The sequence below is a fragment of the Cervus elaphus genome, chromosome 19 (genome assembly GCF_910594005.1).
Source record: "Cervus elaphus chromosome 19, mCerEla1.1, whole genome shotgun sequence".
NCBI classification, from domain to species: Eukaryota; Metazoa; Chordata; class Mammalia; order Artiodactyla; family Cervidae; genus Cervus; species Cervus elaphus.
In genome coordinates, this window is record NC_057833.1 from 57,802,077 (window position 1) to 57,816,807 (window position 14,731).

The 14,731-nt window shown below is 39.4% G+C and overlaps 1 protein-coding gene across 5 annotated transcripts in view; it reads left to right on the forward strand.

Annotated features, from left to right (window-relative positions):
• LOC122675803 (limbic system associated membrane protein) overlaps positions 1-14,731 on the forward strand; it is a 681,792-nt gene that overhangs the window by 644,670 nt on the left and 22,391 nt on the right. For 3 of the 5 annotated variants that reach the window (XM_043874897.1, XM_043874898.1, XM_043874896.1), the window contains exon 7: positions 8,710-8,745. The exons of the other annotated variants lie outside the window; for them this stretch is intronic. In XM_043874897.1, coding sequence (XP_043730832.1) covers positions 8,710-8,745 — 36 coding nt within the window. The remainder of the gene's footprint in view (positions 1-8,709; positions 8,746-14,731) is intronic. 5 annotated transcript variants of the gene reach the window in all.

The following is a 14,731-nucleotide window of genomic DNA, read 5'->3' on the forward strand; positions in this document are numbered from 1 at the left end:
TTAAAATTCATATCCTTGTCTACTTGTCTCCAAAGACCAAACATCAGTGTTTTTGACTTAAGCTGGAGACATTGATATCTCAAAACATTTGAGAAGACATTTATTAAGAAATGTACTTACCTGTTTCATTCCTGACATTAGGGATTGCATAAATAGAGGGGGAAACAGCCTCAACTCTGAAACTTGAGATTCTGATAAATCTAAGGGGAGCTGATTAAGTAGAACAACATACAGTTAACAAGAGGTTTTTAGGGGGATTGGAAAAGAGAAAATGGTATAATTGGATTAGTTAGAGAAAGTGAGCAATTATAAACTGGCATAAAAGTATCTTCTTCTCCCACTCAGGACTGTGCTAATGATACATTTCAAATAATAAATACAATGATACCTATAGACTGAGAAAGAGGAAGGGCAAGAAGGATAGAAAGATGGTGTAAGCTCCATGGTAGCCTATTTTACACATGTATGAAAGAAAGAAAGAGAGGAAGAAGGTGAAAAGAATGATTTGAAGAGGAGAGAAAGAGCACAGGCTAGGTCAAAGATAATAGAGATACCGCTGGTGGTAATGAAAGGTCATCTCAAGCTCTAAAATACTATGTTTCTGTTCACAAAAGTCCACGTAAAGGACTCCACCCAGTAAGATAAAGAAATATCAAGAATCTCACAGAATTTCTGCTTGTTAACTAAGAATCAAGAAATCAGGCAAGTGTATCATGGTCATATCGTCCTTGATGGTTTTGCAGAAGTCACCCTCATTATACATCTGAGAAGTGCACAGGGCTGTGATTAATGTGCCACTTCCGGGGGACCCTCTGCAGGGCCGCCCACACAGGCACCTGCTCTGCACACAGACACCTGTCTCAGCATTCAGCCTGGAATTGATTTCCCATCTGATGGGAATGTTAGAAGGTGTAATCCTTACGGAAGAACAGATGCAAAAGGTCACTGAGCTTTGAGGTGAAAAGAAGTTCTTAAAATTGCCAAACATTAGTGAATTTACAGTCCTGTTTTTTGGCCCAAGGCCCAAGTGTGAATATTTTAAGGGGAGAGCTCTGCTTCTTATAGGAGGAATAGCAAGTCCACCATGCCCGCCCTGCCACCCCAATTTGGGTTTGGGAGATGTGTTGTTAAAGCCTTCATAGCTGGGTATTTTGGGAACATGACTCTATTGTAGCCAGTTTTGCACAGGCGAAAGAAAGTTGGGGGTGGAGGAAGAGAGCACGCAAGGAAAGGAAGACAAGGAAAAAAGAAAGTACGTGTGTGAACATATTGCCCATTACTTGGATTCAAAGTAATCTACGGGTTGATTGGGAAGAAGGAAGACACTGCTGGTAGCAGTACTTTCCCACAGAACAAGGTCAGGAGGAGAGAGATGCTTGGGAGGGTGGCCGCAGCCAGCCCCGTGTGACAGACAGCATTATGTGGGCAGCAGGGTGCTCTGCTGACCCAGCCAGTCCAGAGCAGACTAGGCAGCTGGTGAGCTGCGGCCAGCCAGAGGCAGCGGCAGGTAAATCTCGTGCCAGAACCCCTGAAGAGTTCACAATTATCCACCTTTACAGGTGCATCAGCATATTTTCCATGTCTACCACAGTGACGTGTGCTGACTGTGTATACAGTGTCAGTTTGCGGTCACTGATATATCCACCACACACAGACATACACTTCTTCACACTCTATTCAAATACTGACCTCCAAAGGGGTCAAAATAATTGAACGAGAGGGCAAGAATACATTGTATTCATAGTAATTTTTTCTAAGCCAATGGAATCATTCCTTTCTCATTTGTCTTGCCCTCCATTCATTCTAGTCTTGTTTATAAAGGATCCATAATACCTTAGTCTATTTAGCCAAGTAATGCCTTTGATAGCTTTGTCTTCATCCTGGGCAAAGTGTTACATTGTATCACTTTTCTGAACACACTAATCCAGCATTACAACATGGGTGGACAAGGATTCAGCTCCTTAGCTTTTGTCAGATGTAGGAATATGCATCATATGTGTAAAGATTGGGTCTGGTGATGCCAAGAGATATTCTGTTGTCAGCATATGTAAAATAACAGATCCCATGTATCCAAACTTGTGACTGCAAGATACCCACAAAGGGAAACTATCTTGTTTCAGTGCTTAGATGGAGTTATTTTTAAAGAAATAAATAGGGAGGAAGAATAAGGGAGGTGATTCTATCCATGATATAATGACTTCTTATCAAGTGAGTGCATATGACATATTGCAGGTGCCAAACACTTAACATATGTGATCTCCCTTAATCATCAGGAAAGATGATTTACTTTACCAGGTGCTCACATTCCTCCAGTCCACAAAGAAGTCAAATAATTAGTGCAATTAAATAAGACTTATGGGATTTAAACTCAGGTAACCTAAACTCTGGGAGTTGGTGATGGACAGGGAGGCCTGGCGTGTTGTGATTCATGGGGTCGCAAAGAGTCGGACATGACTGAGCAACTGAACTGAACCTCCTTCCAGAGTCCAGGCTCCAGACTAAAACATTATCTAGATGTGTATATGTAGATGCTCAGAGGGCTCAAACAAAACCTTGTGCACACGAGGAGACCTCACAGAGACTGAGCCAGACCTGCCTTTGAGTGTTTGAGTGAATCCTGAGGAGGTACGGGTCAGCAGTGGCCTGCCACAGGGGCAGGGGCTCTGGGTGCAGCAGACCTGGGTGTGGCATAAGCCCTCTTGGAGGAGACTGCCATTAACCCCACCACAGAGCCACCAGAATTTTCACAGGATTGGGGAGACAGACTCTTGGAGGGCACAAACAAAACCTGTGCACTCCAGGACCCAGGAGAAAGGAGCAGTGACCCCACAAGAGACCGACCCAGACTTGCCAGGAGTGTCCAGGAGTCTCTGGTGGAGGCGTGGGTCAGTGATGGCCTACTGCTGGGGGCATTGAGTGAGGCAATGCATGCACAGGACCTTTTGAAGGAGGTCACCATTATCTTCATTACCTCCACCATAGTTTGGTCTCAGGTCAACAACAGGGAGGGAACACAGCCCCGCCCATGAACAGAAAATTGGATTAAAGGCTTACTGAGCATAGCCCTGCACATCAGAACAAGACCCAGTTTCCCCCACAGTCAGTCTCTCCCATCAGGAAGCTTCCATAAACCTCTTATCCTTATCCCACAGAAGGCAGACAGAATGAAAACCACAATCACAGAAAACTAATCACACTGATCACATGGACCACAGCCTTCTATAACTCAATGAAACAATAAGCCATGCTGTGCAGGGCCACCCAAGACAGACAGGTCATGGTGGAGAGCTCTGACAAAACATGGTCCATTAGAGTTGAGAATGGCAAACCACTTCAGTATTCTTGCCTTGAGAACCCCATGAACAGAATGAAAAGGCAAAAAGATAGGACACTGACAGGTGAACTCCCCAAATCGGTAGGTGCCCAATATGCTACTGGAGAAGAGTGGAGAAATAACTCCAGAAAGAATGAAGAGACAGGGTCAAAGCAAAAGCAATGGCCAGTTGTGGATGTGACTGGTGATGGAAGTAAAGTCCGATGCTGTAAAGAACAATATTGCACAGGAACCTGGAATGTTAATGAGTCAAAGCAAATTGGAAGTGGTCAAACAGAAGATAGCAAGAGTCAGTGAACTAAAATGGACCAGAATGGGCAAATTTAACTCAGATGACCATTAGAAGAAATGGAGTAGCCCTCATACTCAACAAAAGAGTCTGAAATGCAGTACTTGGATGCAATCTCAAAAATAAAAGAATGATCTCTGTTCATTTTCAAGGCAAACCATTCAGTATCAAAGTAATCCAAATTCATGCCCCAACCAGTAAAGCTGAAGAAGCTGAAGTTAATGGTTCTATGAAAACCTACAAGGCCTTCTAGAACTAACACAAAAAAAGACGTCCTTTTCATTATATGAGACTGGAATGCAAAAGAAGGAAGTCAAGAGATACCTGGAGTATCAGGCAAATTTGGCCTTGGAGTACAAAATGAAGCAGGGCAAAGACTAAAAGAGTTTTGTGAAGAGAATGCACTGGTCATAGCAAACAACCTCTTCCAACAACACAAGAGAAGACTCTACACATGGACATCACCAGATGGTTAATACCAAAATCAGATTGATTATATTCTTTGCACCCAAAGATGGAGAAATTCTATACAGTCAGCAAAAACAAGACTGGGAACTGACTGTGGCTCAGATCATGAACTCCTTGTTGACAATCCAGACTGAAATTGAAGAAAATAAGGAACACCTCTAGACCACTCAGGTATGACCTAAATCAAATCCCTCATGATTATACAGTGTAAGTGACAAATAGATTCAAGGGATTAAATCTGATACAGTGCCTGAAGAACTATGGATGGAGGTTCATGACATTGTACAGGAGGCAGTGATCAAGACCATCTCCAAGAGAAAGAAAGACTAAATGGTTGTTTGAGGAAGCCTTACAAATAGCTGAGAAAAGAAGAGAAGCTAAAGGCAAAGGAGAAAAGGAAAGATAAAAGCATCTGAATGCAGAGTTCCAAAGACTAGCACAGAGAGATGAGAAAGCCTTCCTCAGTGATCAATGCAAAGAAATAGAAGAAAACAATAGAAAGGGAAAGACTAGAGATCTCTTTAAGGAAATCAGAGATACCAAGGAAATATTTCATTCAAAGATGGGCACTATAAAGGACAGAATGGTAGGTACCTAACAGAAGCAGAAGATATTAAGAAGAGGTGGCAAGAATACACAAAAGAACTATAAAAAAAGATCTTCATGACCCAGATAACCACGATGGTGTGTATCACTCACATAGAACCAGGCATCCTGGAATGTGAAGTCATGTGAGTCTTAGGAAGCATCACTATGAACAAAGCTAGTGGAGGTGATGGAATTGTAGTTGAGCTCTTTCAAATCCTAGAAGATGGTGTTGTGAAAGTGCTGCATTCAATATGCCAGCAAATTTGGAAAACTCAGCAGTGGCCACAGGACTGGAAAAGGTCAGTTTTCATTTCAGTCCCAAAGAAAGGCAATGCTAAAGAATGTTCCAACTACCGCACAATTGCACTCATCTCACACACTTGCAAAGTAATGCTCAAAATTCCCCAAGCCAGGCTTCAAAAGTACATGAAGCAAGAACTTCCAGATGTTCAAGCTGGATTTAGAAAAGGCAGAGGAACCAGAGATTAAATTGCCAGCATCCATTGGATCATCAAGAAAGCAAGAGAATTCCAGAAAAACATTTAATTCTGCTTGATTGACTATGCCAAAGCCTTTGACTGTGTGGATCACAACAACTATGGAAAATTCTTAAAGAGATGGGAATACCAGACCACCTGAACTGCCTCCTGAAAAATCTGTATCCAGGTCAAGAAGCAACAGTTAGAACTGGACATGGAAAAACAGACTGGTTCCAAATCAAGAAAGGAGTATGTCAAGGCTGTATATTGCCACCCTGCTTGTTTAATTTATATGCAGAGCACATCATGCAAAATTCTGGGCTGGATGAAGCACAAGCTGGAATCAAGATTGCTGGGAGAAATATTAATAACCTCAGATACACAGATGACACCACCCTAATGAGAGAAAGCAAAGAAGAACTTAAGACCTTGTTGAAAGTTGGCTTAAAATTCAACATTCAGAAAACTAAGATCATGGCATCTAGTCCCATCACTTCATGGCAAATAGATGAAGAAACAATGGAAACAGTGGCAGGCTTTATGTTTGGGGGCTCCAAAATCATTGCAGATGGTGACTGTTGCCATGAAATTAAAAGATGCTTGGTCCTTGGAAGAAAAGCTATGACCAACCTAGACAGCATATTAAAAAGGAGAGACATTACTTTGCTGACAAAGGTCTGTCTAGTCAAAGGTATTGTTTTTCCAGTGGTCATGTATGGATGTGAGAGTTGGACTATAAAGAAAGCTGAGTGCTGAAGAATTGATGCTTTTGAGCTGTGGTGTTGGAGAAGACTCTTGAGAGTCCTTTGGACTGCAAGGGAAATCAAACCAGTCAATCCTAAAGGAAATCAGTGCAGAATATTCATTGAAGGACTGATACTGACGCCGAAACTCCAATACTTTGGCCACCTGATGCGAAGAACTGACTCATTAGAAAAGACCCTGATGCTGTGCAAGACTGAAGACAGGAGGAGAAGGGGACGACAGAGGATGAGATGGTTGGATGGCATCACCGACTCGATGGACATGAGTTTGAGCAAGCTCCAGGAGCTGGTGATGGACAAGGAAGCCTAGCGTGCTGCAGTCCACGGGGTCGCAAAGAGTCAGACAAGACTGAGGGACTGAACTGAACTGAACTGATGTAGGGAAAATATTAGGAGATGCATCTTTTGTAGTTCAGAGGTAAAATGGCATCTAACTTCTTCCTCCCTTTTTCACCAATGATGTCTTTTCACTGACTAAACACTGTTTTTTTTCTTCTCACCCAGGGGCAGTGCTTCCAACACCTCCCACTTCTGTTTCCATTAACTCTCCGAAGAGGGTTTGCTACACTAGTGAGACTGTTGGCTTGTCTTTGCTAACTTGAGATTTTGAGCAGAGAGTCCAGCCTTGTGCTCAGCTTTTGACCATTAGGAAAGGAGTATTCAACAGATTAAAGAAAGACAATTCTACTGATCAATTACCTTCTATTTTAGAGAAATACATGGATTAGTAAGATATTTTGAGACTACTGAGTATAAAAGAATAAAAATACAAAGAAATCTACACTGAGCCAGTACCACATCAATGTATGGAAGTTTTAAAATTCTCTTTTTAATTAAAAATATCATTAACCTATGCTTGATTAAATTTCAAGTTCCACCTAAGCAACCCAGCCCTGGAAGGAACCCTTTAAATGAGAGCCTCCCTGCTTCTTTCTAAGCCATTTTACTATCTCTGGGGCTCAGCCTTTAAGTATACACCACTCGATGATCCTAGATAAGACTTGGCAAAGCCTCTCAACCAGCTACTCTTGGATGAAATGAAAGTGAAATGATGTTGGAAGAATAAGGATTAAAAAGCTGGGATGGGGAAGGATCTAAGGAAAGATAAGTCAGTAGAGAATTAAGAGAATGAGAATAACTAATGGGCCATGATGGGGCTAAGATGATGATAACAGGGTGGAGCTAAGACGATAATGACAAGCTGGGAAACTGTTGAAGAGGTGAAGAGGAGGGTAGATGAGATGGTTTAGCAATATAAATGGTCTTGTCGAAATGAGAACAGAGTGTATTTATCCAGCTGTGAACAGTGTGATGAGAAAATATTAAGCTGAATCATTTAAACAGGCTGAATAATAATTGTAATAATAAAAATAAGATAGGATGTATAGAATATAATATGGAACAGTAGTCTCCAACTGCTCTATAAACGCTGAAAACAGTTTAGCTATTTATTTTCAAAGCTGGAAACTTTAATACCAAGTAACCAGTGGAGGTTTAAAGCATTTTTCTCCTCGACACTTGTGGAACTAAGACACACTTGTTCACTGTGCTATTATTGACCTGTTCCATCTTAATGCACTTACAGAACTTTGGCATTAAATCAGAACTTTCATCAAAGTTAGAGGAAAGCTCAGTCTGCAAGGAAACTGGGTTTTCTTAGTGTCCATATGTACTGAGTGCCCAAATTTCAGGCAAAAATCTAGTCAGAATTTCTGAGCTTATGACACAAGATGGCAAGCAGATCAGATGTGAATATGTAAATATGTTTTCTTTTTTATGGTTTAGACTGTTGTTAATTTTCATTTATCCATGGTCTTTGTCTAACCAAGCTGCTAGGAGGAATGTAGAAAAGCATTACGATTATACTTACATTATAGGGTTTGGGGGTATCAAGTAAAGCATCTTATCTTTAATACAACACTTTCTCTCTCTGAAAGAGCCTCAGAGAAGAGTTTAATTAAACCTGGGTTTTAATGAGTCAGATAGACGATACCTTAAAGTCTGAGCTGTTTCAGCATGTTCCGTTTATGGTTAGTAGCTTTGGGATGGAACTCTGAGAAACTCATAAGCTGAGACCCTCTTGTTTAAAAGAAAAGCATGTCTTATTACTCACCAGTAGGTGTCATCAAGCACATTTGACTTCGAACTTCAGATGAGATTGTGTTATCATAAATGGGTGGGATTAAGGAAAAGACTAAGAATCAAATTGTATCATGGCAAGAAGCTTATATCCTGGCATAACTCTTGTCCTGGTTTCAGTAATGTGGAAGGAAAATTTTTAAGGAAAATCTGAATTAGTATTTACCAAAATAAATTTTCCAGATGCTTGGCTAAAGCTGATATTAACTGGAGGGCTTAGAGGGAGGAAAGGAGCTCTTAGTTACCACAGGTTTATCCATCAGAAGTTAAACAGCCCAGCACCAGGACCAAGATACATGCCCTCAGTCTGATCACTACTAATTTAAACACTCCAAAAAGTCTGTAATCTTGGTGGGTTCTCCAGAGAAGGGTAGGATTCTGTTTGTAAGGTTACCACAATAGGGTGTTATCCTCTACTCTAGCTAATTTTTTAAAGGCTTTGGATTTTAAATTTTACTATCAGCTCTCTGATCACTTAGCATTGGCAGGAAGGACAGACAAATGCTGTATGAGAGATATGATCCCCTAGGTATGAAAATTCTTCTGTTTTATAATTGTCCAAGTAGCTAAACATGAGTAAGATATATCTATATCTATTTATCTATCCATATAAATTCTCCATGATGCTTACTATTTTTTCCCCTTTAGAGCGTGTTTCACCCACAATCCCCCACCCCCTTCAAGGTCAGTATGGTTTTTATCATCATAGCTCTATTGCTGGGTCATTCTCCATCATCTGTAATGTTCAAAACACAAAAAGGGATAAATACATTCACAAAATTCACATACACATACAAATAGGAGCCTTTTTTTAAAAAATTTAAACCTTCAAAGAAAAGTCAGTCTATTGTCCTCACATTAATTGAAAGGTAGAAAATTGGTCTATACTTCAAGTTGGTCAGTAACTGGGGAGATAGTACTAAGATAAGAAAGTGATTTTTTGTTCAGTTAACACATATTACAGGTAACTATAAACTTACATATTTGGAACACACCTAGTTAAATTCTGTAGCTCATAAAAATATGAATCTTCTAACTGACCACCTTATACAATCCAAATCTGAAATCATTTGTATCACTTGTAAAAATGAATTTATCTAGGTCATCAAAGGTTGAACTCAACCATATTATGAGGACATTTCTTTTTCTTAAAATTGTGGCTAATTTGGGGACTTTTCCTTTTAAACACAACTAATTTAGAAAACACAAATGAGAAAACAAGATAGTCATTTGGTATTTTTTTTCACAGAACTTTCTATACACTCAAATTAAATTTTGCTCCCTATATCACATTTAGATTCAAGTTACAGCCCCAACCTTCTAGCTTAAGGCTATTTAAAGGCAAATTGGCAAATAAAATTAAAACAATACAAAAATCTGAAATGAAACCAACCTACCATTGAAATTAAATTCCAGAAAAGTGATTTGCAAATAACACTCAAAGACCTGAGAAAAAAAGAAGGAAAGTAGGCCATGCAGGGCCTCAGTGTGGAGAAAATAAATCCAATTAAACAAGATTATTATATACACTCTCAAGGAAATGTGCTCAGAATTAAAGGTTGGAAGCTGCTGTTTTCTAAGTTTGAAGATGGATCATGTTTCATTAACACTTGTCTAAACTAAAAATTAGGCCAGAAATGAGTGTAGATATGTAGAGTGTCAATAATGCAATGTGTTGCATATGCATATATTCACATAAAGACAAACTTATTTTAATTATATTAGAAATTAGAATTGCAAGGTTTCAGGGATCAACTAGACAACTTAATAAAAGAATTATTCATAAATTTCAAGTAAGGTCCAAAATATTTTTAGAAGAATTTTGTTGAATAAGATTCTTCCCTAAAACATTGATGAAATCCATTTTTTTTCCCCAGCCACTAAAAATAAGACTGTTAAAATGTGCCTGTTTTTTAGACATGACATGAGACTTAGTGTTCATGGGAAGTATCCCATTTTGAATTCCTGACATGCCGCAATTATTTTAAGACATTTATCTTCTACTGTTGCTGCAGAGATTGACACCATTTTATCGTGTTGCCATCTTGCAAGTATCTTGATGTGACAAACATGTACATACACATTTGTCCCAGTGGACAACATTCTCAAAGAGGTCATGCTCCATCCAAGACAAGCTTTGTACAGTGTCACTAAGACTCAAGGTATCCTTTATGAGAACAGTTCTGCAGCCCCAAAGACAAATATTTTATCTGATTACTCTTTATGATACATATAACATTGAACAAAATGAAGCCAGACACTGTTCACAAAGGAACAGTGTTTGATATTGAAAAACAGTCTGGACCAGGATGGAGCTTGTGGGATTTTGTTGAACTTGATATTTTCCCACAAACGGAATTGCTGATTGGAGAATGACCCTAGTTTGATTTTACGTTGTAGATAGACCGTAGATATAGCTTCTTTAGATCCAATAGTTTTAGAGAATATAGTTTCTCTTACTACTAATACTTAGGGCTTCTGCTGGTAGAAATTGAAAAGCTGTTCATGGAGACTTGGGGTAGCTCGTGTGAGAGGTGGTTATAGAAAGTACCCTCTTAAGTTTCCTATTTCTTACAAGGACTTTTACTTTCTAGAATCAAATCTGTTTCCCCCTCCTTTTTCCAATCAAGATGGCAGCCCACGTGAAATGCAGTTTCCTATGGAAAAAAATACTAACACACAGGATCCTTAATCTTTTTTATAGTGCCCCTTGAATACTGAAGTCTCTAAGAAAAGATAACTGCTTCACTGTGGTCATAGCTCTAGGACAAGACACCTTCATTTCATTAAATATCCTATGTTGTCATCATCTATGTGGAATCCTACCTTTCCACCCTAAAGTGTGAAGATGTCTTGAAGCAGATGGTAGATGCAAATGGCTTGAAGGATTTTGAGCCAATTAGTTTCCTTAAGGTGTTTTGAAAGTAGGAGAAAGTCCCAAAGCTTCTTTTCTGTCCTCCCATGATAAAAAAAAAGAGAACTTTCCCTCCTACTTTCCAGTAACAGAAACATATGTTTAATTTCAGCTGCTTCATTGTTAATATCTCTCATTGGAGGGTCTCCCCTCCTTACCCCCACTCTACATGGCTCATCAAGCTGACTGGGGATAAACAGCAGAGTCACAGCAGGAATGCAGTCCTAAACCCCTTCAAGCTGTGATTAAACAAAAACAAGGCTCAATAAATCAAATGTATTTCCCTTGGGTTCCCTTCATCATATTACTTGATTTTCTGCAGTGATAATAATAATACTGGAATTACACCAAAGAATAATTTGTATTGTCTGCAGCCAATCAGAAATTTTCAAATTTCCTTTCCTCTTACACCAGAAACAAAATAAAACCCCCCAAAATCAGGGTGCTTCCCTGCTCCTTAATTTAAGAGACACATATAAATAAATAAAACAAATAGTGTTCCATTTTTGATCTGTTTCTGATAGGTGTTTTTCCCATTAATTTTAATTTAGGTTTATTTATTCTGAAATGAGTCCTGAATTGCATATATTTGCATAACTATCCTTGACTATATCACTGCAGAAAATCCACTGAATTGTAAAATGAGGAAAGAGCCAACTCGAAATATCTGAGGGAGCTTTTCTCACTTTGTTAGTCTCAAATCATTTCCTGAGGGCTGTGAATACTGCGACGTGGTAACAGTGCGCCCATCTCCTCCCCATCAACTTGCTTGTGCACAGCCCCTCATGACGGACATGCACCATACAGGCTCTCACCTTTAGAAGGACCGCAGGTGCAGAGTGAGGTGAGGAAACCAGCCTCGGGAAGTTAAAAATAAAGGGAAAGAAGAGAAAAGGACAAGGACAAACCACCATTGTTGTGTGTTTATCACCCTCAAGTGAAGAATTCCCGTGAGCTCAAGGCTCTCTGGTCGCAATCGCTGCCACTTAAAAAAAAAAAAAAAAAAAATTAACCCTAGAATCTGTCTCCTCTGTTTGCCTCCCATCTGATTATTTATCCCAAGTGAACAGCCTTTCCATTCACTAACCCCATGTGGCGAGTGGGTTTGGGAAATATTGAGATTATCTTCCAAGTTCAGGCACTGCATTGGTTTGTTCACAGCTGCTTGCCATTCCGTTCCTGTTTTTCCATTGATAAAACACATTGCACATGGCTGGGTTTGCATGATTAATACAGCTGTCTAAAGCTTGCTCTGAAAACAAAACAACCCCCCCTCCCAAATTAAAGTTTGAAAAAAATTAAAATCCTGCCCACAAACAAACCAGGCTTGTAGAAATCTGCAGTCCGCCTGGCCTGCTTCCTCCCACAGGGAGACCGGTGTTGCTAAGGGCAGGCCTGGCATCAGAACAGCCAGATTCTATATCCAGAAAGAGGAAGAGACGGACCTACCCTCACCTGGCACTCCCAGAATGGGTTCTCAAGTCAGACCACTGGCGTGGAAGGAAAACTGGGGGAAAAATCCTCCAAAGATCCTAGGCTGTGAGGGTGCCTGGACCACCTCTACAGCTTCATTTATTTTCTGTAGGATATTTTCCCAGGTATTGAAGAGAGAATGTTTCTTTTCAGCTCCTTATTATAACAGCAGTGTCACCTTGTCTAGTAATAACAGTAATAATAATAATCATTAACATAGATAGTGGATTTCTCATGTAACAATAGAGTTCTAAGAGCTTTTGCATGTACTAATCCAATTAATCCCCACACCCCTAAGAAACTTACATGCACCTTCTCCCACACTTTTAACCATCAAATTCCACCCAAATTTCAGTCTACTCCTTGTTGCACCCAGGCACATATATAAACTCTAACACATTATAAATAGCCATTACATATGCATTCATGTTCATTAGATATGTATTAGATATATCTGTCTAATGAATTTTAAATACTCATCTAATTTATTTTATGTATTATAATGCTTATAATAAACAATACAGTTGCCTTAATATCCATACACCTTTACAAAGTTCATTTCCAGACCCACTCAACACACAGAGATTTGAAAGCTTCATCTTTAAAAAACATGAGCAGAGCTATCTGGCATCAGGACATATAATTTCACACACTTATTCAGGCTAATTTACATATACACCTCTATTAATCATGGATAATTACTAGCATTGTTCTCTTTAATTCAGTTTTTCCAACTGTGAAATGGGAAAGAAATTATATTTTTCATGCCTACAAACTCAAAGTGGTGTTTTAAATAATATGTAAAAGAGAGCTTCAAGTTCCTCAAAAGAATGCTTATTGAATTCAAAGTAATCCTATTCAGATACACATTTGTCTTATAATTTTTAAAGATATACTTGTATCGAGTATTATGTTGCCTAGATATTAATTTGATAAAAATTTGGTTTGGCTTCATTATGTGCTTGTGCATAGTCACTCAATTGTGTCCAACTCTTTGCAATTCCATGGACTGTAGCCCTCCAGGCTCCTCTGTTCATGGGATTCTCTGGGCAAGAATACTGGAGTGGGCAGCCATTCTCTTCTCCAGGGGATCTTCCTGACTCAGGGATTGACCCCAGGTCTACTTCATTGCAGGATTCTTTACCATCTGAGCCACCAGGGAAACCCTTGGCTTTGTTATAGATGGCTGTATTTTGGATTCTAGGGGTGTCTGAAATACCCACACTGTTAACAATTTAAATACAGAAGTTTCCTAAGGCCAAACAAAGTATACTTTTCATTATTTTTCGCCACTGTCGTAATGTTCCACTTTAGAGGAGCCGCGGCTACACAGTTCTCTACTGTGAGGCACACACTTGCGGTAGATGCCTGATTGGGCATTAGCACCTGTCAGACTAGTCTATAATGATCAATCTGAAAAACCTGCCCATTTTTTCTGGTCAAAGGTGTAAAGCATGTCCTAGGAAAAGCTTCAGTGTTTAAGTGCATTGCTCCTTTCCCACTAGCCAATGGAAATAAGGGCCTTGATTTTATTGACAGAACTTAGGTAGCCATGTCAACACGAATTTACAGTAGAATCACGAGCCCTGATTAATTCACATGAAGATAACTGAGAGTTGACATGAATATCTGACAACCATTCCCTGGCTCCTTTCATGGGAACAAAAGTCTAACTTCCTCCTGGTTTATCCCAAGGGGGATAGTTGGGCCTATACTTCACCTAGAATCAATACTTCACCCACCAATTCAATGATTTAGACTCAACTGTAACAGGTGGGCCACACTACCAATTTGGACCCAATTGTAACAAGCACTTCTCTCTGTTGAATCCACTTCTTGTTTTGCTCTTCTACCTTTTCTTTCTTCCTTTTGCCTTGTTTCCTAAGCAATTCTTATTCTCTCCCCGTTAAAGTTTTCTAGCCAGAATAATTCTGAAATTTATTCATACTCTTATTTAAGTGTGCAAAAGAAGCTTGGAAATCTTAACCTCTCTTAGAATTTACATTTAGCTTCAAGTGAAATGGCTAAAATTCCTATAGCATCAATTTAAAGGCAGGAGAATTTTTAGTCCTCGGACTCTTTCCTAATGCTTTTTCCTGTTTTCTTAGTCTGGATCTGCCTGTATCAGGCAGCCTTTCATGGTGATCCCCGTACATAAACTTTGCTGTGCTATTTAGATTTCTATAGCCAGCAGGGACTTAAAGATGAATATATATATTTTTTGAAAATGCAAGCTCCCACTAAATTTTAATTAGATGGAAATATTTCTCTTCTATGAGCTTT